Raw genomic sequence first — 27,054 nt, 5'->3', positions numbered from 1 at the left:
CAAGAAGAACCAAAACTCTTTCTAGTGTATTAATACACTTATACAATTTCCTCTATATTCATATTGGACCTCATGGAAGTGTTTCTTGAAAAATGTATGTAAGATAATTGTTTATTGAAATACACTAGAGGACTGAAAATTAAAAAAACTGAGAGTTTTCATGCATATACTTCATAGTATATTTTCCAGCATACACTAAAAACCCCACATTTTTTGCAATGTATGTGTTATTAATGTTAAAATATTCTTTCTACCATTTTAATTATTTACCCCACAATAGGAGGATGAAAAGATTTTGGAAAGGTTCATGTAGAGATTATTTAATAGATGGATATATGCAGAAATTTGGTCACCTAGTTCAAGTGATATAAACATAGTTTAGCATATTTTATTTAAAATCAAATGACTTTTTATTGATTAATAGATACATTTTTTGATGCACCTATATTTATAGATATCTCAAGGTAGATATCTTATCATTGTTTATTTTATACTTACAGTATTGAACAAGTAAACAATTTAAGAGAAATCCAAGCCATGAGGAGACTAAGCCCCCATTCCAATATCCTGGAACTTCAGGAGGTCATATTGTAAGTATTTAATTTGGGGAACAGGTGATCTATGGATTTTGACAAAACAAGAGAAAATGGTGATTTTTGTGCACATAATAAAACATTTAGAAAAAAGTCAAAGTGCCTTTAGGAATCAAAATGGCTTAAAGGAAAGTTGAATATTGACAAATAATATTTCTATTGCAGTCATGTACACTGTAGGTGTAATACCACCAAATCATGGTATGTCACATCCGGTTGTATAAGAAAATAGGTCGAAAAAAAATATTCCCTTGAATTTGACAGTTGTAGGTAATTAATCCTACATTTTATTGTAGTAAAAGATTTATGTGTCATAAACATATGTCTTGGGTATTTCTAAGCACCATTATTTTTTTATTTGGGATTTCTATAGAATATTTTGTAATCTTTAGGTTACATGGTGACTAAACCTTGTACACAGATAAAATAAGGGGAGAAATTTGATTGGTTAACTTCCAGTGATGGTTATTTTCTTATATGCAATGAAATGTTATAATGTGAATTTTTTTCTATAGTGCTGGACAGGATAAAACTTTAATCATGCCAAGTATTTCTTAATTTGAAACAAAGATAAATTCTACACATTTTTTTGAAAAGTGCAAATTTAACAAAGACTAATAGGGGAAAATCAATGGTGGTATTAATATTACACCTGTAGGCTTCTCAAAAAAGCCCCTAGGTGACCTTATAATTGCCTAGTGGTCTCCCTTTAGACAATTAACAGTTGGAAATAATGGAATGACCATTATCTGTTTCAATTTTTTTTCTAATTTTTTTTGGTAATATTTTAAGGCTTGAATTTATAACTTCTTTTTAGTAATAAGAATCTTCAGTTGTTCAGTTTTGCAACTTAACAATATTTTGGTCAATTTTATAACAAATTTATAAGAAAATGATAGACAAAGTATCCATTGTCCTTGACCTCATTTTTATGCTTCAGTGACTGAACAAAAAGTTGAGAAAGTTTTTTTGTCTATGTGAAATACTCAGTTATTCTGCATAATAGGATAAATATATTTGGTATATATGGGATTCTTGCAAGGTCTGCATATCCATTAGATAGGGTTTACCTGACCTCGACCTCATTTCATGGATCAGTGTTCAAGGTTAATTTTTTGTGGTCAAGTACGTATCACATATACTACAAGCAATTGGTCAACTATATTTGGTGTATGGATAAACTCATCATAGATTCCAGGATTAAATTTTGTACCTACGCCAGACACACAATTTGTCTAGTTGTGTCTACAAAAAGTGTCTAGCTGTGTCTACAGTGACGCTCATGATTGTATAAAGGTGTACATATCTGACTGGCAATGATTCTCCATTCTGATAAAATGGAGAGTGGAGCATGTTAATGTTTGAAACATTAAACCACAGAATTAAGTTCTTCTTTGGTACTGTCTCATGAATGATATGTAGATCAGTCTTTTAAAACTTGTAATGTGGAAATGAGTAGAATAATGTATAAACTGCAGGAGGAAATGTTTTCATATGTTTGATTGAGATTGTATGTTTAAACAGTAAGCATGCGATTGTAACTATCATCTGATAGATTGGGTGTTTGTTACATATTTAGGTTTAATGTTTCTACATATTCTAAAGGCATTTATTACACCATGACATTCTAATTGTTAAAACAATGGTGTAAATGTGCCGACTCAATTTTTTGTTTGCACATGTTCTTTATCAGTCAATCACATCATGTTTTATTGTTTGACTATTTATCAGTTTAATGAATTGTTAAAAGGTAGATATGCTTAAAAATTTAAAATCCAATCATGTATCTATGTTTAGCTCGGTATTGTTAGTTTAAATGTCTATACTCTGGTTATGTTTACATGCATCTCCATGTGTTTCATGACACAGAGGTTTGCAGGAAATGTGCTGCTTCCTTATAGCCTAATATAGAATTATTTCAAATTTTAAACATTTACATTGAAGGCATGTTTAATTCAAAGGTAGTTGTTTTGGTCTCCCCTTTGAAGGAGTCAAAAAGCAAAACATAGGTATGATGGTTCCTATGCCAGCTTCAACAATATATTAGTTTGTGATAAGGTCAGTTCATGAGGAACCACCAGTGGAAGGTCAATGATATTCGGAATGTAGTTGAAATAACATTGATACATCTCATTTCCACTGTGATTTTTTGGCCCCACATCCTAAGTTATCATGGTTATGGTCTATTGACTTTGAATACCGGTATGCATAACTTGCATGTTAAAAAATTGCTATTTTAATTTCAACATTTGCATGACAATTGTTATCCATTCTTTTGATGTGTTCAAGCTTTTTATTTTGCCATTGCTTAGGGACTGTTGTTTCCGTTTAGAATTTTTGTTATTTTACTCTTTGAATGCCATCTGTTTCTAGAAATAATAACATCACATCCACAGCACAACGTATAAGAAAATCATTTCAGATAACATGACATGTCATAGACTCATATATAAAATTTCACCTCACATTTCTAAAAGAACACTTATTTGTCAATGTAAATGTATCCTAAGTAACTTTAACTACATGTATAATAATTCATTAGAAAACGTCAAAAGTCTATTTGTTTTAGAACCAGAAATAGGCAAAATAGACTGTTCCTATTTGAATTTTACAATTTATTATATAGATATAAGAAGATGTGGTATGACTGCCAATGAGACAATTCTCCATCTAAGTCACAATTTGTAAAAGTTAGCCATTATAGGTCAAAGTACAGTCTTCAACTTTGAGCCTTGACACACACCAACACCAAGCTATATAGTGCCCCAAAAATGACTATTAGTCTGTTTTTGCTCTATTCAGTTTTAATGGATATTATAACAATACTAGTCATGATAAACATATAACATGTATAAGTAATTTAATTTTCTGTTTTAGTGACAAGAAGTCAGGAACATTAGTGCTTATATGTGAATTAATGGATATGAATATATATGAATTAATTAGAGGTAAGTAAAGCTATTTACATTGCTCAGTTATATTATTTATTTAAGCCAAAAATCTATATTAACGTCTGTTTATAAAATGGAAAAGTTTAGATCATAGAAAGAATGTTCGAACAGATTTTCTAGAGAACACTTAAACTAGACCTACCAAGAAAATTTAAGTCATTAAGCCACTGGCAATGACAGTTAGGTATTGTTTAATATAAGATTATATTTCAGTTTTGATAAATTCTGTCATATATTTTCAACAGAAGTGAGCAGTGACAACAACTGGCAAAAACAGATCACTGGTGAAAACTAGTAAAGATCAAACCCCCATAATCTTATTACAAAGGATGGATTGTACACATACTTTTTTTTTGGCACCTGAAAAAGGTTAATTTCCAGTTGAGAAATAATTTGAATTATGGTAGCTGCTTTTTTTACTGAAAAGATACCCAAAACTTGTGCAGTGACTATATTAGCTATGACTAGTCTGGACAGTTACTTTGCTTCACTTCATGTGTACAGGTTTTATGCAAAACTCTTTTTCTCAAACCCATTATCAAATAGACAATCCTGAAAACTTTTCTTTTAGTCATGTTAGTCAGCAATTCCAAAACTGAGGAGAGAATATTTTTTTGAAGTTTTTCAATGTGAAAGAAATAAGAAGCAGGTTAAAAAGTGCCTTTCTTGCAAGCTAAAGAGGGAAGGGTAACAGGTCTGTATCATGGATTTCTATGAGGGGTTATTTGGTGTCTTTGTTCTAACTTTCATGGCCTTTATAAGTATTTTTTGTTTTCAGAAAGGCTCCTAGCTTGTGACAACCATGCAAAGAAGTCTAGTTGAAGTTACTGATTGTGCCTTCAACATTGCCAACCATCCCCCTAAATCAAACCCCTCTCAAACCCCAGCATGTATCTCTAAAAATGGATTTTGGTAATTGTCTGCACAGAAATCAATTGGTTATTCTAACAACTGCATTTATATTTTTTCTATCACAGATCAACTTTCTTCACTTATGGTTAGCTAGAAAAATCATGTGAAAAATCCCAGGTGTATTAAATTTTCATGTTGACATATTTTTAAATATCAGTTCTGCTGATTTGTTTTAGAATCAGACCATAGTTTGAAAAATACTTAGTCTTTGAACCAAAACTGTCTGTTTGAAAATTAAATATACAAGAATTATTTATTGAAAAGACATGGATAATCAGTTAGTTCATAAAAACTAACGAGAAGGCAAACTTACTCATTGTACAAAGTTTACATGTAGGTCTGAAAATAATCTGTATATTTGTGGTTCAGTTCTATTTCAATAATTGAAAGAAAAAGTAACAATTTATAATTTAGTTTATGCATACAGATATATCCTTATGTACCAAATTTTTAATAAAAAGGGGTTCTGAATACAAGTTAAATAATTATACACAGTATGTAAATATTGATTGCCAAATAAAATTTTGATTTGTTGAGGCTAGCCAATGTGACTTTAACCAAATCCTGCCCCCCTCTTAAAGTTGCGTCTACTTATGGCCAATTATTTTAGCACTTTTTTTCAGTTTTTAGCCTGCATGTCCCCCCTTATAGACAGAATTTTACTATTTTATAAATCCTGGATCTGTGGCTCTTGACAGAGACATGTTTAAGTTGTGTCTAATTTCAATATATTGATTCACTAGTTAACAAGGTATTTAATGTTCATGTTTGATTTCTCATTATAATGAATCAATCTAAACTAAGATTCAGTAGCTATTTTGAACATAAAATTTCATAATAAATGACTTGTATGCTAAACAGCCTCAATTATTAAAAAAGTATGTAGCAACACATCAGTTTAAATGTCCCTGTAGGAAGCAACCAATTGTTTTTGTAAATGATTTATAAGTGATGTTTCAATTATGTATCATAATTGGTCCAAAGTTTACAATCAGATCAATACCACTTTATCAACTTTATAGAGGAACAAAATTCTATAAATATAGAGCTGATTTTTTTGTTTGTAATTGCATGTACAGTACATGAACATGTATTTTCCCTAGCTAGGGTGACGATCTTGCCCCCTTACTGTGAAGAGTGGGGAACTGGATGGTAACCATTGGATAGCAAAGCTGATGATGCTGGTGAAAGTATAGATAAATACTTTAAATGATACTTTCCATCAGAAAATTAGGACCCCCAACAAGACTTAATTTCTATATGCAACTACCACTGATAATTATGTAATGATTTTTTTTTCGGATGACAGGTTTTTGGTTTATTTACAAAGAACTTTTAACAAATTCAGAAACAAGTGCAAAAAATGATATTATTTTCCATATGAGTTAAGATGCAAGTGTTTCCCAATATTAGTTTCATTGGATATAATGTTATAACTTTAGCTTGCCTTAATTAAGAAATAATTCTTTCATGCCAAAAATGTCTATTTTGATCTCTGGCGTTGTTCAAAATTCATCTGACGTTGCAATTTCAATTGTGACGTCAAACACGTGCAGCCCATGTTCTATTCAAATTAGAACATGGCTTTGTACCCAAAGCTAAAGAAGAACGTCATATTAGAATGTTTTTGAAACTTTTACTGGGATCTTTGTGTCAAATAAAGTTTGAATCACAAACTAATCAAAGTTTTCCATACAATTATCATAATATGCTTTGGATCAGTTGAAGATTATGATATACTCAAACTTGTAAAAAGACAAAGACTATAAAACCCTGTTCTAGTTTAAGGTGTGTTCTTTTCAAGCAGGTCTAATAATTTCTCCAGGTGACATTTACACAACACAGACCATTAATTGTATTGTTAAAAGTTCATGATGCTGAATAGTTCACTTTTATAAATCAAAATTCTGCTGTATTAGTAAACGAGAAAGTTGTGTTCTCTAGAAAATCTTACCATTCGTTATACTTAATTAGTTGAGAAGTTTAAATCAAATAAGTGTTTTATTTATTTAATTTACTGTTATTGATGTTATACTTAAATTTGACATTTTCAGGAAAAAGACATTATTTACCTGAACGAAAAGTTAAACATTATATGTATCAATTGTTAAAGTCAGTTGAACATATGCATAGGTAAAGTACACCAAACAAATGATTTCACTATTGTATATGTAAAACCTTGTACTTTTATACAAATCATTCTTCACATCAAGAGAAAATGCCTCTATTTGGTTATCAAAATAGTTTAATCTTCATTGAATAAAAGAATATTATTGGTATCTTTCAGCAATTATAGATTTTGATAATAGTTTTTATTCGTGTTTGTACATCTGTACTTAAAAATTTAGCAGGAAATTTTGTAAAAGAATATGTAGAAAATATTAAAAGAATGGTTTGTGTACAAGTATATTGTTGCTAGTTTCTTTGCACTCTTTGAACACACTCTGTATCTCTGAACACATTTATTCTTTTATCGTGGTAGCATGCATTTGACCTCACTTTATTCATCTTATTTCATGAACCTACCAAAAGGTATTTTTCATACTTTATTCCATTCATGTACCTGTAATACACTAAATCTATTTTTCACTGTTAGAAAACATTCTTGTATTTGTTTTGGCTATTTATTCAGTAGATGTCATTTTTATATGATTAAAGGTACATTTGAATAAACAAAAAATTCTCTTTCATTTCTATTCAGATGTAGCATTTTTCAACATAAGAAAGTTTTAAGGTTTTTAGGTAGTGGTAATAAAGACTTTAGTTTGGTTTATTGTTGTTAACTATATGATTGAATTCACTGCAACTTTATTACTATTATGTTTTAAAATCATGTATTGACATATTGAAATTAAACATTCATTTGAAAACTCCTTCAGTTTGAATAAATTCAGAATGTTTTGATAAATAATTGATTGCATTTTAAGTTTAAATACATGAAGTGTAACTGTAACTGCAAATATGAAATTAGAATTACCATGATGTGTAGTTTTTCATGGTGTTCATTTTAAGGCCCTTAGGACACCTTCTAGTTTTAAAAGAATACACATATGAATGCTTCTAGCATTCAAAGACATTTGAATATTATTCCGTTACTTTTTACTTATAATTGTATGATAGTGGCATTTCTTTGTCATTTATGGATGCTAGGTGTTGGGACCATAACTCTGGAATTATACTTTTGAATTAGATGCTGTGCCATTGGGCAAAACACACTATACACAAACATCAAAATACTGATCTCTTTTTTAGTTTAAAAGTTTTAACCGTTCAAGTTTTGATTTAAAGCTTAAAGCAGAATCAATAAAAGTTTCTCAGAAAAAAATGTTGATGAAAAAGAAGATGTATAAGTAATGAATATAACAAACATGGAATCAATATGTAAATCACCAGAGTTCTAGAATTTAAAACCTGCAAATGTAAGATCAATATGATTATATCACATGTAAGATCTATTAAATGTTAGTTATATGGTCTGCATATCTAAACAATAGGCGTTAGTTTAATTAATCCATTCATGAAGTTTTGTTTTTGAGGCAAGCTGTTAAGTTATTCAAAAATGTTTCATTAGCAGAAATTACAACTGTATTGAATTTGCCATTAGAAAAGTAAACAAAAATAATAGCCCAAAGTGTAAAGTATGAAGAAATAGGATATTGGAAATGATAGTTTTATAATTTTCATACTCATGAGTATTAAGAATGTTCTCATAGAATTAAATAGATAAAGGCAGATGTGGTGTGAGTGCCAATGAGACAACTCTCCATCCAAATAACAATTTAAAAAAGTAAACCATTATAGGTTAAAGTACGGCCTTCAACACGGAGCCTTGGCTCACACCGAACAACAAGCTATAAAGGGCCCCAAAATTACTAGTATAAATGAATATATAGTCCATAGGTTCCCAAACTTTAGAAATAAACATTATACTTCTCTAGAAGATCTATGAAGAACACTTCTATAGAGTAAAGATCTAGGAAATTTTCTCTTCATGTATTTTTATGCCCCCGTCATAACAAAGGGGCATTAAGTTTTGCCCTTGTCTGTCTGTATGTACATATGTCCTAAAGTTGGTTTTCATTTTCTCACTTTAGTTTGCCTCAACCAAATATTATGAAACTGATACACAATGCTAATTACCACAAAATAGAGACCAAATTTGAATTTTGGTTATGTGACTCTAACCGTTCTAGAGTTATGCCCCTTTACAAGTGGAAAAATTGCTGATTTTTCTGTTTCCGTTCTATCACTTATGTAAGCCTCAACCAAATGTTATGAAACTCATACACAAAAAAATTGAGAAAGGAAATGGGGAATGTGTGAAAGCGACAACAACCCCACCATATAGCCGACAACAGTCGAAGGCCACCAATAGGTCTTCAATGTAGCGAGAAACTCCCGCACCTGTATCAGCTGCTAAACATGTTTATGAGATCTCAACCCTCCCCCTATGAAACTGATACACAATGCTTATTACCACAAAACTCAGATCAAGTACCAATGTTGGTAGCGTTACTTTTACTGTTCTTCAGTGATGTCCCTTTTTAACTTCTTTTTGATATGCAAGCAGGGGCATCATCTGTGTCCATGCATCTGTGTCCCATGGACACATTCACCATTTATTTTTCTTATGATGCTGGCCTGAAACTAGTTAGATAGAAAAATTGTTTTAAAGTCATTGGACTTGGGACTAAGACATGAAATATAGTTGCAATAGTATGTAGTATTGGGTACAGGATTCATTCACAACATGTGTTTACAAACATCATCACTGCATTTTTGTAATATATTTTGTCAGTAGAATTGCATGACTAGAACTGAACTGATGTTTTTGTAATTCATTTTTGCTTATTAAGCATTCAAAAACATACCCGTAAATAAGTTTGTTTTTCGATTGCAGCGTTTGGTTTAATTTTCTACCAAAATTTTATGAAATAGCTGCCATTTCTTTTATTTATACCCCTTTGATATTAAAACCTATTATTAAATTGGACTCATACTTATGTTAGAATGCAAACTTTTATTCCATGACTTAATTGTTTTGAGTTTTTAGAACACAGTTTAGGTCTAGTGTATTGTGTGAATATGTTACTCTGCACATTAGCTAGAATGTTTTAGTTTTAAGTTTGATATCTTCTTTAGTTAGCCTGTTTGCACATATCTTTTCTTTTTGCACAGACAAGCAGCACTATATGCCTGAATCTGTTGTTAAAAATTACATGTATCAGCTGCTAAGATCTGTAGCTCATATGCATAGGTATGTAGTATTCATCTGTACGAGTCAAAAATAAGTTTGAAATGATTTAAATACAAAACTCTTTTACCTAGTACAACTTTGCTGCAAATGATCAATTTTATTAAGATTGTTGATATTTAGGGCTTTGTTATTAACCCTGAAAATATGCATTAAAGTATTAATGCATTGAAAAAAACAAATATTTCATCAAATAAATAGTTAGTCAGATATTCTTATGAATATCCTTTTCATATTGGATACACATTTTATTAAGATTGATGCAGACATTTCATAGTCACAGCGTTTCAACTGACGTACTACACAGGCGTCATTATGAAGTAAAGGGGTGGCGTCGAAAGACGTCATTATGGAGGAAAGGGTTAAACTGTTTAAAAATTTATTATATGTGTTCATATCTAAAGTAAGATGGCAAATTATTCAGTGGGTTCTGCATTTACTTCAATCATATGCTACATAGCAAATGATAAAGAATGAATCATTGTGAAGAAAAGTCGTAAACAGGTTTCAATTGTATTATTTAATGCTATAAGAAGGATTATGTTATTAGCAGTATTTTCGAAAATTATCCAAAGACCACAGGTTCCTTTCACAAAAAAATCTTACAAAAAATAAAAGAAATGTATTAAGTTATACTGAAATGTTTCTGGCTTATTCTGATGTCTTATGAAATATATTCATTTTAAGCTAAAGCATAATTAAAGTATGTAATTTTTGCATAGATTTGAAAAAAATGCAAGTCATTCAACAAAATAATTGTGTCAAACTCAAGTCAAATGTTATCGTGGCCTTCACTTATCTTTCTTTGAGAGCAGCTTGAAATACTGTAACAATTTATGCCATTTATTGAAAACATAAGTGTTTGATTATCTCAAATTATCACTCTCAAGTGGGACTTTAATCGCTTGTTGATACGTAGTAATGGTCCAATCTTCATAATAAATTTTATCATTGTTCAAAATGATTTTTATCAAACTGTTTCACAAAAGGCAAACTAGCAAATGTTAAACTTTTAAATCCAAATGCATTGTTACAATGGTAAAATATTTAATTGTGATTTTTAATTCCTTGAATAAAGATTGTTAGATAGAAATAAACAGTGTAACTGGGGTATGCCAGGTAGTATGAAAAGAATGGAAAACATGATGTTTTTATAAAACAAACCTTTGTTACATTCAAAATGACATTGGAAATGAAATTGTGCTTATACTTTTTAAATCAACAAATGAATATCCCCTTGGCAAATGTAATTTAAGTAATCATTTGTTTATTTGAATTTCATTTGCATAGAAACATTTTTCCCCTTTGGAATCAGGCAGCCAACTAATAGTAATTAGTCTTCTACTTTCAAACTTTTCTGGCAATCATACCAAGTAATGAATAAAATAAGGAAGGGAAAAAACTCATATGAGAAGGGATTGTTTTCAACTTCAATTTTTATGAGTAAATTTGACAGTTGTTATGCCCTACCTACAATAGTAGAGGGGCATTATGTTTTCTGGTCTGTTCATCCGTTTGTTCATCTGTCCTGCTTTAGGCTAAAGTTTTTGGTTGAGGTAGTTTTTTATGAAGTTGAAGTCTGATCAACTTGAAACTTGGTACGCATGTTCCCTATGATATGATATTTACCCCAATTTATTGGTCCACTGAACATAGCAAATGATAGTGGGAGTAGGGCATCCATGTACTATGGACACATTCTTGTTTACATTTGTTATGAAGTAAAATATGGTATAATTTGTTAGTTTTTCATGTACAGTAAAATAATAAGGAGTGGACTGTTTTACAGACAAGGTTCTACCATAAATTCTTTCCAATTAAAAAAATCACATCATAATAGCAAAAGTTTACTCCTTTGAACAGAATAGTTATATTAGTTGTTTTAGACCAACAAATTGAGTTTATCATATATCAATGTCTGCATATTGCCATTGTTGATCATTATTTTTTGAATAATCATATAATATTTGATCTTTTCCAGGCATGGTATATTTCACAGAGATGTTAAACCTGAAAACATATTAATTAAAGTAAGAACCATTCATCATTTATGATTGTTTTCAGTTCCATGTTTAGGTACAACTGCTAATTAACATGGAAATGGCTATTAATCAGCCACTATATATGTCATAGATATGGTTAGGGTTTGTGATAGTTTTATTAATCGATAGAACTTCAAAGTGAATTAAAAACTTAGGGTTGAATAAGGTCAACTAGCTATTGACCATTCTATAAAGAATATCCTTTCTGTCCAATGTGTAAACATATCTAAGTTTTAAGGTCTATAAAAGACTGGATCAAACAATACATTAAAATCAAGCATATTAAGTTGACACTAGTTTTGACGTCATTAGAACCATACGTTAAAGCATATTTATCTTAAATGGTTTTGACATTTAACCAGAAAATCAAATGTTTCCAGTATTTACTGTATCAGAAGAAAAATTGTTTCAAATAATGTTTTCAAAAGCATACTCAATACAAACACATCAGTGGTCATGTGAAAGTCTGCTCATCTGGAAGCTGTACAGTGACAAATTGTTGTTAATTTCTGTGTCATTTGGTCCCTTGTGAAGAGGTGTTTCATTGGCAATCATACCACATCTTCTTTTTTATATCTGTTGAATAGTTTGTCTTATTGGCAATAATATAACATCACCTAGGACCATAGTATCTGTATCGTAAAAGCAGATATATTCACCACTGGAAAGACCTTGAGTAGAAACAAAATTTTGTAAATTTTTTGTTAGCTTCTATTGAAGTGAATTTAGACAATATACGTATAGTGTCTTGAAATATGAAATTTATTTGTATGAGGCTTAGAAACGGGGGGAATGCGAGGTTGTACCGAGCATTTTCCCGTTTCGTGCCGAATACAAATAAATTTCATATTTCAAGACACTATACGTATATTGTCTTTATACTGAAATTGATAAAAAATAAAAAAAATAAAAAAATATGTAACAAATTGTTGTTAAAAAAGTGTTTGGAATTTCCCTCATGGGGTATCATTTTGGGGTATTTCCCTATGAGCGTAGTCCCGGCGGAAAGACATTGACATTTTAAGGAATTAGAAAGGGAAAATGAACTTAATTAATAACATTTAATGATCATGGTATATAAATTACCAATTCGAAGACATAACAAGTTTAAATTCATAAAAGTTTGACCATTGTTACTACACGTTGTCATGGTTGTGACGTGACGTTGTTGATGAAATACAGTAGTTCTGGTAAGTAGGCGGGGCTTATAGGTTAGTTGAGGTCATTGACGTATAAAGCTAACGTTTATACGTATAGCTTTATCTGTATAGTAAAATAGCTGATTGCAGTATAAAGTTTTATGTTTGGTCTGGAGCTTGATAATGTTGAGTTGAAGCATGTAAGCATTTTTAGACCTGCTGTACAGTTAATCCTTGTGTGCTGATAATTTGAAATCAATCTCAAGCAAAGACACAGGTCATGGCAATGTATTGGTCTTGTTGCGTATTAGAAGTCTTTGCATATCATGCAGCATTTAGGAGTAACAAAAGACAGGCTGACTTTGAGTCAGAATAATATCTCTTACTTACAAATGTAGTGATAAGGGACTTTTTATTTACATGTCATTCATAACCTTATGAGTTAGTATATAACAAATTTTGTATAGTGTGTTGATATAGTACAAAAAAGGGATTATATTGACATTTTATATACATTTTGTGTACATGTATAATCAACATGTTCTCATTTGCAATATGGTTGATATAGTACAAGCTTAATATAAAAGATTCAACCAATTATTAAGATACTTTTTATTTGTAAACAACATAATATGTTTTATTATTTATATTTTTGTCTTCTGCTAAAACATACAGTATAAGATGTTTATATTCTGACATGGCAACGAGAGTTTTGACTCCCACCTTATGTATATATACTTATTCTTCAAGGATTAATCATTACATATAGGAATATTGATTTTTTACAGATCTTATAAGGAGGTTAAGTTCTTGTTAAATCATATATTAATCTCTTTATGTTTGTTCGGTTTATTTTTATTTTTCAAGAAACACCTTTTGTCTTCTTGATTCAAACCGTGTTAATAGTTTTCTCACTTTTTTTCAGGAAGACTTGTTAAAATTAGCTGATTTTGGTTCTTGTAGAAGTGTATACTCAAAGCAACCCTACACAGAATATATATCTACCAGATGGTTAGTGTTCTCAATAAAGATGTCATAACCTATGCTAATCTTCAGATTATAGATACCATTTAAATATTTAATTAAGCCAAATTATGCAAACTTAATAAAAGTACTTTCCTTTATTGGTATGAAAGTTCATTGAATGAGATTTAACTTTACCTGTACCTTAAGATCATGTATGTTCTAACTTTTATCCAACATCACAATAAGTGATGACATTTAAAATACAGAAAAAAGCTTCTTAGTCTATTTTTTTTCTTAAAACAACTCTGCGAAAAAAATGAAACCATTGTATTAAGGAGTTGTGAGGGATTTCAATAACTGCTTTAAAATCACAAAACTAAAGTTCTGCTTATGTTGATGTTTTTTTTTTTACTAAATGACTCTCAGTTCTGGGTTGATAGATTGAAATTTATCCTAGAATTTGTACGAATATTGATTTCACATTTTGTAAGTTAATGAATTCAATCAAAACAAAAATGTTGTATCATTTTGAAACACTGTTACTTAAACAGCAATAAAACAATTTACCTCAACCCTTCTTCTCCCCTTTCCTGGAAATTTCAAGAAATAGGAGCTAAATCATTCAGGATTGGAGGAAAGAATGTTATTTGTTCATACAAGTATTTACCAACTGCCACAGTCTGTACAATATACTTCATTTGCAAATTAAAACATCTCTGAATATTTTTGGAAATATCACAACCAAAGAAAATTACAGTGGTCTTTTAGATAATTGTTGGTCCTTCAAACAAGGAGTATCTCTGCTACAATCTCATGGAAGGGTGACAGCCCTTTGGTGAGATGTTGCCCAGAAACATCCTCAAGTTTAAAAGAACATTGATAATCTGTTTATCACTATGTTCTTAGGCATTTCTATGATGTTGGATTATGACGTCAAACATTCATTTTCTACTCTACAGAGAAATTCCCAATAGAACTAGAATATGATAATATGAAAAATTAAAGCATAAAAACGTCAAGGGTAAATTTGAGGAAATAGTGATAAAACATTTATTCCATGTTTATTGGTTGTCATGCAAATCAGGAAAGACACAATTTTGTATGCAGTAAAAGTTTATTTGAATACTGTCTCCACCACAATATATGGCAGAAGTATGTTTTTATGTGTATGTTGCATTTGATAGAAACTAGACCGTATTTCTTCATATGATATATAAATGTACACATCCAAATTTTATTTGTATATCTGATTTATTTTTTGGGATAGCTAAGCAATTGATGGACTAAGTTATTTCTATGTTTGTAGAGATCACATTTTAAGAATTAAAAAAACATATATAGCTATGAAATATAATGTTAAATATTGAAATGAAATACAGTTACCTAAAAATCCTGTGAAACACTTACCAATTTTATTAAAGTTTTAATTAAAGGATTGCTTGAGACTATTTATAAATGTTTGGTATTTCATACGGGTTTACCATAGAATATTTTTTTTATAGGGGGGATATGATAAATTTATGTCTTCACAAAGGCTAGGTAGAAAATCACAAGGTGAAACCCTTACATTTGTCCTACTTCTACATATTTGAAAGACAGCCAGTGCAAAAAATATTATTTCACATTTCCTGTTGATCAGATTAATTTTAAGAGTTTTTGTCCTTGATAAATTAGACCGGAAGAAAGAGGAGAAATCTTTTATAATTATGCAATTTATATTTATATTACAGGTATAGAGCACCTGAATGTTTATTGACTGATGGTTACTATACATATAAAATGGATATGTGGAGTGTTGGTTGTGTCTTCTTTGAAATTCTCAGGTAAACAACTCAATATACTAGCTTTTTCATACAAAAAGTAAATAAGGGGAAAGGAAGGGGATGTTCGTTGACTGTGCGAGGGCTATATAGCCAGTCAAGGTAAAACCCCATTATCATGGTCATTGAAGGCACAGAATGTTTAAATATACATTTGGTGCTGGAATATGTTTTATACCCAAACCTCTATATTAGTTTATTTTCAACCATCTGCAAAGACATCTTGATAACTTTTTGTGGTAAATATCATGCCAGTTACCTACACTTGAAATTGAACTAATTGCAACTTGAACATTCTTCTACTCTTGAAGTGTATAAGATATACAACCTATTTGTCTGCATTGATACATACTGTAAGTTTTAAACAAATAAATATTTGTTTTTATAGTTATACTTCTGATTCGTTAAAATGGTAGATTGATTGATTGTTGTTCTCTTATGTTCAGTGGCAAATATTTCATGTTTTTGTCAAAATAAATCAGATCATCACAAGTCCAATAGGCAGGTTTTTTCCTTGTAAAAAGAAAAAAAGGGTTCTCAAACTTTCAATGCATTGTGCTTGCTCTATATGACCCATCCCATCTTTACCAGACCAGTCTGAATATTTATACATCATGCAAAACCAATCAGAAACCCTTTTTAGCAAGGGTTATTCTGCCTGATTGGAGAAGTTTAGATATGTATATTTCAATACCTACTCAACCATTGGAGTAAGAAAAAGAAAAAAAAGAGCTTTATATCAATTCTCAATACAGTGACATACTTTTCTTTTGACTGTTTTGGTTGTTTTAATTTGTAGGCATTCAATATTTTAATGGGTGTTAAACAACTTTGAATTTGAAAAGTCAATACAATACGTGATCATGTATCAATATGTTCAAAGGGAAATAACTTTTATATTTTAGCTTGCATCCTCTGTTTCCTGGTTCTAATGAAGTAGACCAAATAGCTAAAATCCATGACATTTTAGGGACACCAGATCCTTCAGTTCTCAATAAATTGAAAAAGTAAGTAGCAGCAGTCTGAATTAACAATAATTTGAAAATTTTGAGTAAAACAATAATTTAAAAAAATATATATTTAAGTAAATTGTGAACTTTTGCATTTGAAGGGGAAACACATAATTAAAAATTCTGCTGAAACATATTGTCATCATCACAAACACCTTTATGTGACCATTATCAATATTACACATTGTTAATACAGAAAAAAACAATTTGACAGTCATAATAGTAAAGCTTAAAACCAACATTTATAACATGATAACCATATTTTCACTACTTAGAGTAAAAACACTTGGTTAAGAAGGACACTATCATAAACCTTACTGATATATTACAGGTCGCGAGGAATGAACTTTAATTTTCCATCTAAGAAAGGTAGTGGTATAGAAAGATTACTGCCACATGTAAGCACTGATGCTGTAGAATTAATATATCAAATGTGTACATACGACCCAGATGAAAGAATGTCAGCCAAACAAGCTTTGAGACATCAGTATTTCAAAGATCTCAGGTAAATATACTAGTATTGTAGTGAATTGTTAGTAGAGGGAATTATACATCATATTTTAACATCATTATATGAAAATGCAGGATATTTTAATACTGATTCAGACACTCATTTGCAAAGTTTTTGTGATTCTGGGGTTTTTTTTAACATCGAAATTTTATGAAAATCGTACACAATGCTATGAACCAAATCTTGCAGATAGAGTTCAAATTTGGGTATGGAGTCATTAATGTTCTAGAGTTTTGCCCTTCTAAAATTGCAAAGCTTGGGCAGGGGCTATTCTTCTTTTATTTTAAATTCTTGTGCAGAATATTTGTTTTTCTTACTTTGAAACACACCATTGAAAATATATGGCTTTGCATCTAATTGGAAATTATTCCTTTTTCTATGACATAAGGGGGTTTATGTATTATAAAAAAAAAAAAAAATTTAAGATTGAAGTTTAACTTGTTCAATAGTTAAAATTTAATTACAATAGACTTTTTCATTAAATGTCAAGATGTAAAGAAATAACTCTTTTCTACAATTGTTCAGGTTTCTTTGGTAGTAGTGTTTATTAAGGCTTCTTTCAAAATGCTGGATTGCAATCTTCATATGAAAAGATCCTTAAATTTTTCATTGGATGTTTATAGGGATGCTGATAAAAGGGCAGCCATGATGGCCAAAGCAAAACAACAACAGCAACAACAGCATGAAGAAAAGGAAAAGAAAACTTTAGATTTAACTAAACCAGTGCCTCCATCAGAAATAACTGCTTCACCTGATATGGACACATCACGATCAGAAAAGAAGAAATCTGATTCTGATGCCAGCAGTAGTACAATTGTACCTAGTCTACCTAAAGCTCAATCCTTACCCAGTCATCCTCATTTATTTAAAGATAGAAAACGAGTTCCTGTAAGTTTGGATTAAATTATGGTGTATAAATTTGAAGAAAAAAACTGTTATTAAATCCCTTAAAGAGTAGCTGCTTTCTTCTACTTTCTATTTTAAAAAGTAAAAAAATTGAATTATAATTGAAATAGTTGAAATTAAATTTGTTTGAAAATTCGGATTGCATTATAAATTGGATATTGAAAAGTTATCAAAAAATGTAAATACAAATATAAAAGAAGAAGTGGTATGAGTGCCAATCAGACAAATTTCCATTCAAGTCACTATGTATAAAAAGTTAACAATTATAGTACGACCTTCAACACAGAGCTCAAATAGAAATTTAGAATTAGCAAATTAAAGCATCAAGCCTTGCCTCACATTGAACAGCAAGCTCTAAAAGGCCTCAAAATGACTAGTGTAAAACAGTTCAAACAGGAAAACCAATGGTCTAATCGATATAAAAAAATGCTTATTAATCACACAAACAAACAACCACCACTGAACAACTGAAGGACAGGTGCATACAAATGCAGTGAGTTTTTAAAAGTTTTAACAGATGCAATCCTTCACCCTAACCTGAGACAGTAGTGTAACATTACAACATAAAAGACACGCTTACAGCTATGGAATATCAATTGAAATGGTTTAGACATTTGAACAAAACAAGTCAACATACACTGAATGAGAAAGCATGAAAAAACAAGTAAACATACACTGAATGAAAAAGCACGAAAAAACAAGAAAACGTACATCGAACGAAAAAGTATGAAAAAACTAGTAAACATATACTGAACGAAAAAGCATGAAAGGGTGAAATCTGATTTATGACAAGTAAATGATTTGGATAAATTGTGTGAAAAGGGAGATAACACAGTTTGCTACTGAATGTATTGGAATTACATATTGAAATATCAATGATTTGTAACATTTAAATATGATGCTGAATTTTTGCTATTCTTTCTATTTCAGAGAAGAAATAAGAAATTAATAGAAAGCCATCAATTTACAAATCACACAGGACTTAATCTTCCGAAAGTTCCAATGCATACAGGTTCAATAAACCCATCATTTCATGCTGCTGCTTTCTCAGGATCTTATAGTGCATTACATAATAATGGAACTATGTCTTTACTACCAAGTATAAATAGTACTTATAAACCACATAAAGTAAGTACTATTTAATTATATTTGTAGGTGTCAAATTTTTACCGCCATGACAGTTTTTGTCGAGCCTGCAACTTTTGTTGCAGAAAGCTCGACATAGGGATAGTGATCCGGCGGCGGCGGCGGCGGCGGCGGTGTTAGCTCACTTCTTAAAACCTATATATTTTAGAAGGTGGAAGACCTGGATGCTTCATATTTTGTATATAGATGCCTCATGTTACGAAGTTTCCGTCAGTCACATGTCCATTGTCCTTGACCTCATTTTCATGGTTCAGTACCCACTTGAAAAAAAAGTTCAGATTTTTTGTAATGTTAAATTCTCTCTTTTTATAAGTAATAGGATAACTATATTTAGTATGTGCGTACCTTGCAAGGTCCTCATGCCCGTCAGACAGTTTTCACTTGACCTCGACCTCATTTCATGGATCGGTGAACAAGGTTAAGTTTTGGTGGTCAAGTCCATATCTCAGATACTAAAAGCAATAGGTCTAGTATATTCTGTGTATGGAAGGACTGTAAGGTGTACATGTCCAACTGGCAGGTGTCATCTGACCTTGACCTCATTTTCATGGTTCAGTGGTTATAGTTAAGTTTTTGTGTTATGGTCTGTTTTTCTCATACCTTTATGCAATAGGTTTACTATATTTGTTGTATGGAATGATTGTAAGGTGTACATGTCTAGCGGGCAGATGTCATCTGACCTTGACCTCGTTTTCATGGTTCAGTGGTCAAAGTTAAGTTTTTGAGTTTTCGTCTTTTTATCTAATACTATATGTCATAGGTTAACTATATTTGGTGTATGGAAATATTTTATGATCTATATGTCAGTCGTGCAGGTTTTATTTGACCTTGACCTGGTTTTTACGGTTCTTTGCTCAGTGTTAGGTTTTTGTGTTTGGTCTATTTTCTAAAACTATAAGCAATAGGTCAGCCATAGTTGTTGTATAAAAGCATTGTTAGCTGTACATATCTGCCTGGCATATGGTTCATCTGACCTTCACCTCATTTTCATGGTTCATTGATCAATGTTTAGTTTTCTTGGTTAATGTTAAGTTTATGTGACAGTCAATAAAGCTTTATATTTAGAAGTATCAACATAATCAATGATTAGTAAAGAAGGCGAGACATTTCAGTGTGTGCACTCTTGTATGTATTTTTGCATATTTTTATTTTCATTCTCAAAATCACAATTAATATTGATAAAAAAAAAACAACAAAAAAAAGAATGATTTGAACAACAAAAGACCAACTATACATAAGTTTTTAGAACAACATTACAACCAAGCAGGAAAATTAGAGTAAAATAGAAGAAGAATACTTATTGTTTTAAATCATGGGCAATTAAATTTGCACACAAAAATGATATAAATTTACAATTGAAAAGAAAAAATTTATTAAATAATTTGATTAAAACAATATTTAAAAAATGAAAAAGTTACATTGATCTGTTTCTAGGAATGGACACATTTTGCAATTAATACATCATTGATTTTTGAATTTTCTGTTTCTATCTTTAAAAAGATAAAACTATCTGACTTTAAGATTGCAACTTAATGTAGAATTGCTCATGATAGGTTTTTTAGGAAAATGTAACAAAATTTAAACAAACATAATAAATATGAAAGCACACTGTAAAATATATACTAATTGAAAAAAATCATTTTATTTTTTCAGGCAAACAGTAAAGCAACAAAGAATATATTGAGTACAAACACTTATCTCCCCTCGTTAGATAGGCGAGGGGCAGGATTTTAGCAGACTATTGTAACCATGACAATACTATATACAGTTCTGTTGATGACTGAGATATTGTTTGAATGTGCAGATGTGAAGCCATATTTAGATATTCATTGTTTTGTGGTAGCCATGTTTTACAATTTGTAAGCTGCATCATTTTAATAGAATGTAGTGGGTTCTTTTATCAAGAAATAATCTACATTCAGTGCTACATCTTGTGAAAAACAGTTCTGAGAGCACCTTTATTGTTGTTTGCAGAATTTCTCAGGTCTCGCACTGAATTTCTCAGTCAATATACTGTAGCTCTTTAAAATGTGTAAAATTAATTTATAGTAATTACAGAATGTAAACATCTGTAAGGCTAGTCATTTTGTTGACAGAAATTGCTCAAACATCTGCCAGTTATTCTCATCAAATGTCAAGAGCTACTGTAGATTCATTATTACTTGTTGGATACAAATTTTCTTGGGTTTCATTGGTACAGGTGAACCACGAACTGAAATTTTCAATGACATACAGTGTATTGGCTTTGAATGCAAAGGTTGGCAAAACCCTAAATTAAATATTTATGCAAATGCAAGTTTCCCTCAATCCACGAAAATTGATACCCACAAAAAATAAATTAATCCACAGTAACTTACTGTAGCATATCTTACAGTCATTCATGTTTTCACAGATTTTGTTGATATAGCAACAAACATTTTATTACTAAACAACAATGTGATATTCATATACAGGAAATTAAAGAATAAGAAATTAGTTGGTGCGACATCAATTATTCATGCAACATTCGAAAATTCAATCTTTCATTGTACTCACTGTTGACAGGGTATATGGTTATCTTCTTAACTCTAAGAAATAGACTTGTTCATACTTATTTATATATACAAACATCAGAACCATATATGTGTTTTTTAGTTTTCATGTATGTTTTTTTCAAATGTTCTTGATTGATTTTGAAGATGTTCTGAAAGATAATTTGAATTGCATTTTTTCATATTATTAATTTACTTTTTTCAAACCAAAGGTATACATTATATACTTATCTTATTTCTAAAGACATACAGAAAATATTACAGAATTCGTTTTATAGATGATATGCAAGCAAACAGTAAAATGTTTAAAGGTTCTTGTTTTATCTCCATGCTATTTTAGGCTTTCATGGATAAATATGGACCCCTTTTAGCTCCATGTTAGATTCTTAAAATTTTAAGGTATTCAGTGTTAAACTTAATCAAAAGTCAATGCAGCCATGTCAAGTTATAAACCTATGTATGGGGGAAAGGCAGTGTGCTGACCTATAGTTGATAACTTCTATGTCATTTGGTCTCTGGTGGATAGTCTCATTGGCTATTATACCACATCTTCTTATGTATATATATATATATTGATAAGTGAAATGTAATAAATAGATTCTAAGATTTAAAATTTATTGTGAGACTGGTTCTTGCATAGCATAGACCGTTCCTGAACCTCTAATCTTTACACTTTTGAACTCCTTGTCCAGATTTTCAGAATTACTCGAGTTAAAATTGCATTAAAGTTTAAATATTTCTTTGAGGACATCTTCTTGAGTAGATTTTTTACATGTTTCTGTTATCATGTGTGATGGCATTCTTTTTAGAAAACCAAGTAAATTGTTAGTTAAATGTATAACCTATTTATTGTGAAGGATGATAGTGAGTTTTGCGTGAAAAAGACCTTAATAACAGTATTCATTTTAGTTGTACATAGTATTATATACATGATTAATGACAATGCATTTATAATGTGTAACCAACTGTGATTTGTCATTTAGATGGTGCCATTGTTCAAGTCATTCTAAATACTGACACCTTTATATTTTGGTTTATATTTATGGGGAGAGGTTTCTTGTACAAGCCTCTTTTTCAGAATTCAACTTATGTTAAATGGTTTCCTTTATATTTTACCTGCAATTTGGCACAAAAGCATGATTTATTTTGGATGCAAATGAAATAAAACTCTGTGGCACAAATGAAATACAATTTTTAGATATTCTTCCATGAATGATCAATTACAAGCATTCTTTATAGGAAAGTATTTAGTTTGCAATTCTGTTACTGTTTCATGCTTAAATTCACCAGTAAAATAGTACCATGTTAACCATGTTTTAATATATATATATATATGTATGTATACACAATTTTTCTTCATCTTTTTTTCTGAAGTAATAAGTTACTGCTCAAGACAAAAATGTAGACGGGAAAAAATGACTGACACATGCTATATACTTAAATATTTGGAAGGTGAATGTGGATACAGTAGCAAAATTTAGCTGCTTTAACATATAAATCCATCAGGTGAAAAACAATGTAATTCTATTGATCAACATAGAACTGTCAACAATGGGACACTGCTGATACCAGGGATCTTCAGTGTTCTGTTCAAGACCTTTTTGGTATTGAAGGTCGACGTATAAACTATGATTAGAAAGCTCATTTAGTGTACTTTATTTTAATTGTTTTTCGTTTCGTAGAGCTGATGACGTCATATGAATAGGCTATATTTTGCATGATTTTTTTTGTCAACCGAAATCTAAATTGTATTCCACAAAAAGCAATGTATATTATGTTCATTGCAACAGAGAGCATTTTAAGAAAAGTTACATTGAATAGAATGATGGACCAGTGTACAAGTCTATGTATCATTTATATTAATATGTTAGCTGACTTTACAATGGCATCAACCCTGTGATTAAATGTTAATTATATGTAAATTTTATTTTTGTTAATTATGTTAGTGCCAAAAGCTTTCAGTTTTCTATAACCTTTGTGTAACCTTCAGATCATGTTGGAAGAATGCATTCTTCTTGTTATGGAAATGTTATAGTTTCCAGCAACTCAGTTATGTATAGGTTTTTGTTACATTATCAATTTAAATTTTATTAATTCTTTTAAAATGTTGCATTTTATACATAATATACTTTAAAAAAATTGACCAATATATAAATGCTACATATTTGAATATTTGAAGGTGAATGTGGATACATCGACGACATTTTGCTGCTTTCGAAATTTTATGTCAATCACTAAAACCAGGGATTTTTAAAACATTTTAGTTTATAAAGAGAATTAAAGATTACATTTATATCAGGAAAAATACTGAATAGATCGACAAACTAAACTAATTTTAGTAAATCATGATTAGTTTTAGATGAATTGGATCCTATCGAAGCTAATACTTTCAATGAATTTTTATAGAAATATTTCTTTTTATTATATCATTCAGAAGAAGAGGTATTTTTTAAAGTATTATATGAAAAAGAAATCTTATAACCAAGTTTTTTTTATATTTACACATTACTGTATTTCTTTATATACCATTTTATGATTTTTTTGGGACTTGAGGCAAACCACTAATTGCAAGTCCATAGTAAGATTCTTATTAATATTAAACACCTTGAATACCACTATTTGAACAGGAAACAAAATGTGAACAGTATTATAAGGACTAAGTGCCTTGTTAAATAAATGTACTTGTGAGCTGAGATTGTGTTGTGTCAAATCAGTATTGGTAACCCTTTGATATTTTGATCATGTTAACAAATTGGGTATTTTGTTAAATAACCACAGTTACTCTCAGTTTGTTAAAGCAGTATATATATGGGTCATTTAAGTTAAACAAAATTGAACTTAGAAAATATAACCAGTTTATTTATATTCATTCTTGGTCTTTTTAGCAGATGGATTTTTTGGTGTTTTAAGTTGTTCCATTTGAAGAAAAGTGACTGCTATTTAATTCAAATTTGAAAAGAAAAATGTTGTCAGAAAGAAAATAGCAATATCTGTTAATTTTGAAAATCACTTTTGAAATTTGTAATATTCTTTTAACAAGTTTATGATATAACCACTGATTCAGACTGCCATTGCATTACAAGGTGTCTTATGCTCCATGATTTTTTTAAAGGAGTACATAACAAATACTTTATTTGTCAGCTCAAGTTAGATTTTCACTATAATTGGTGATACCATTCACAATTATGATATATTGGAAAATGTTGGAAAAAAACTGATAGTTGAGTTTTATTTTACAATTTTAATTTAGTGCTTTTTCTGAACGTAATTACACTTTGCCTTTAAATTTATACCTAATGTAGTGGCCAAAAAAGTGGTTGTATTATTTTTAATAATAATTTAAATACAAATGTTCTGTTTTAGACTTATTTGGTCTAAGTTTGCAAATTCATTGTTAAAGGTTAAACACAGGTTAAGTTTACTGTTGGTTATGAAAATTCAATAGAGTATTGTTGTTATATATATAGATATACTAGTATATCTAGACAACAGGGAATTCAGGGAGCGTCTTTTGGTTGTGCAAGCTTTTTATTTGTTTATTCAGTTTATTTAATAAAAAAAATTGGCTTACTATTTATTTAGATCATTCTGGCAAATATTTCCACTTCGTTTTCACTTTTTGATACTATTTTTTTTCTAATATAGTTTTCAAATAATTTTCTGGTGTTTTTTATATGAACTTGCACAATTACTTTTAAAATTTCCTGCTTTTATTTAAAAGTCAATATTGCACAGAAATTTTGTAATTGTTGTTTATAGCTGATTACAATCTTCCCTATGAAAAGTAAAACCAGTGATTGGATATTATTCTCCTTTAAATTCTTCAAATTAATATAAAAGAAAGTTTTTCTTGAAGATTATTTTTAGAAAAAAAACCCCAATAAAACTTGGTTAAAAAAGAAAAATACAGATTCCTGTGTATCTTCTGTTAGTGTAAATCAATTCCCGTCCAATATTTTATATAAGTTTTTATTTTAATATGTGTTTTTATTTCTTATTCTGTGATATTGAAGCAGTGTAACATATCATTTTAACTTGGTTATTAAATTATTTAAAAAACCTACTTGAAAGGAAATGATTAAAAAAAATCTATATATATTTCAGTTTTGTTGTCATTTATTTTACTGATTTGCATACTCAATCCTGAAAAGTGAGGTTACATTTTGCACTGTATAAAATTACAGTATGTTCATAAACAAGTGGTGTACAAATCTTTGTATAACTACTACGGTATGATAGTCTTTTGATATCATAGACACTTTTAATATGATCAAACCAAAGACTTTAAAATGTGTATTTCTTACAACTCTGCTAAGCACATATCATTTTGGTGTAAGCAGGGGCGGATCCAGGATTTTGGAAAGGGGGGAGGAAGTAACTAAAAATCGAAAAGCGGAACGAGGCGAAAAATTTTTGGGACCTTTTTTTAGACTAAAAACATAAAATAAGTGTAAAATGCACTTTTTAAACGGTTCTTGACTTTGGGCATGTATATTTTATAGTTGCTGTAAAGTGTAAGATTGGACATTTTTTATGCCGTATTCTCCACATATAAATAAATTATAAAATGATGGAATGGATCCAAAGCTATTTACTAATGTACTAATATATTTGATTGGGACTTGCCAGTTAAAAATGGACATGGAAAATTCTCGTTTGTTGTATGTTTAGTTAGTATCAAGATATACGCCGGGCTATTCGATGAAATTTACAATACGACCGACACGAGTTAAGAAACAAACAGACAATTTTTATCCAAATGTTTGGTCGAAATGTTTCTGCCAACAATGGAAATGAGGGGTTCCAAATCAACCAAAGGCTACGAATGAGTCTGAAATGACAACGAATTAATGAATGACGGTCGAAAAATGGAGACATTAAGGCAACACCCAGCAGGCAGGTTGCAGTCGGGCCTTGAACAAAGTATTCAATAAATCAGTTCGGCGAAACAGACATTCCGGTCAGATACTTGATTTACATGCAAAACTCCGGGAACCAAAAAATTACGCCCATTTATTACAGTGACTTGACTGTTAGTGTTGCTATCCACCAATTGCAACTCATTCAAAATTTTGACCAAATTGCAATTTGTTTTATAAATTCAAATTGTTCAACTGGTCAGAATATTGAACAAATTGTTCAGTCAATATGTGAAAGTGCAAGGTGATAAAATAAAATATACTTACAATCCTATAAGACTTGTACTCCACTTAAATGATGTTATTACTAAATTTGTCTATCAATCTGTATAGTTATATTATAGCCATTACCAT

At 30.1% G+C, this 27,054-nt stretch overlaps 1 protein-coding gene across 4 annotated transcripts in view; it reads left to right on the top strand.

Annotated features, from left to right (window-relative positions):
- LOC139516973 (MAPK/MAK/MRK overlapping kinase-like) overlaps nucleotides 1-25,879 on the top strand; it is a 45,291-nt gene extending 19,412 nt beyond the window's left edge. For 2 of the 4 annotated variants that reach the window (XM_071307465.1, XM_071307467.1), the window contains exons 3-13: nucleotides 501-590; nucleotides 3,471-3,541; nucleotides 9,635-9,713; nucleotides 11,692-11,740; nucleotides 13,817-13,902; nucleotides 15,588-15,680; nucleotides 16,583-16,684; nucleotides 17,019-17,192; nucleotides 17,822-18,086; nucleotides 19,035-19,232; nucleotides 20,904-25,879. In XM_071307465.1, the coding sequence (XP_071163566.1) occupies nucleotides 501-590; nucleotides 3,471-3,541; nucleotides 9,635-9,713; nucleotides 11,692-11,740; nucleotides 13,817-13,902; nucleotides 15,588-15,680; nucleotides 16,583-16,684; nucleotides 17,019-17,192; nucleotides 17,822-18,086; nucleotides 19,035-19,232; nucleotides 20,904-20,984 (1,288 nt within the window). In that variant the 3' untranslated portion in view covers nucleotides 20,985-25,879. Of the gene's footprint in view, nucleotides 1-500; nucleotides 591-3,470; nucleotides 3,542-6,510; nucleotides 6,590-9,634; nucleotides 9,714-11,691; nucleotides 11,741-13,816; nucleotides 13,903-15,587; nucleotides 15,681-16,582; nucleotides 16,685-17,018; nucleotides 17,193-17,821; nucleotides 18,087-19,034; nucleotides 19,233-20,903 lie in introns of all 4 variants that reach the window. The other 2 variants (XM_071307464.1, XM_071307466.1) reach the window with 1 other exon arrangement.
- Nucleotides 25,880-27,054: the final 1,175 nt, after the last annotated feature.

Source organism: Mytilus edulis, chromosome 3 (genome assembly GCF_963676685.1).
Source record: "Mytilus edulis chromosome 3, xbMytEdul2.2, whole genome shotgun sequence".
NCBI lineage: Eukaryota > Metazoa > Mollusca > Bivalvia > Mytilida > Mytilidae > Mytilus > Mytilus edulis.
Note: the sequence above shows the minus strand (reverse complement) of the source record. Positions and strands in the feature narration are given on the sequence as shown.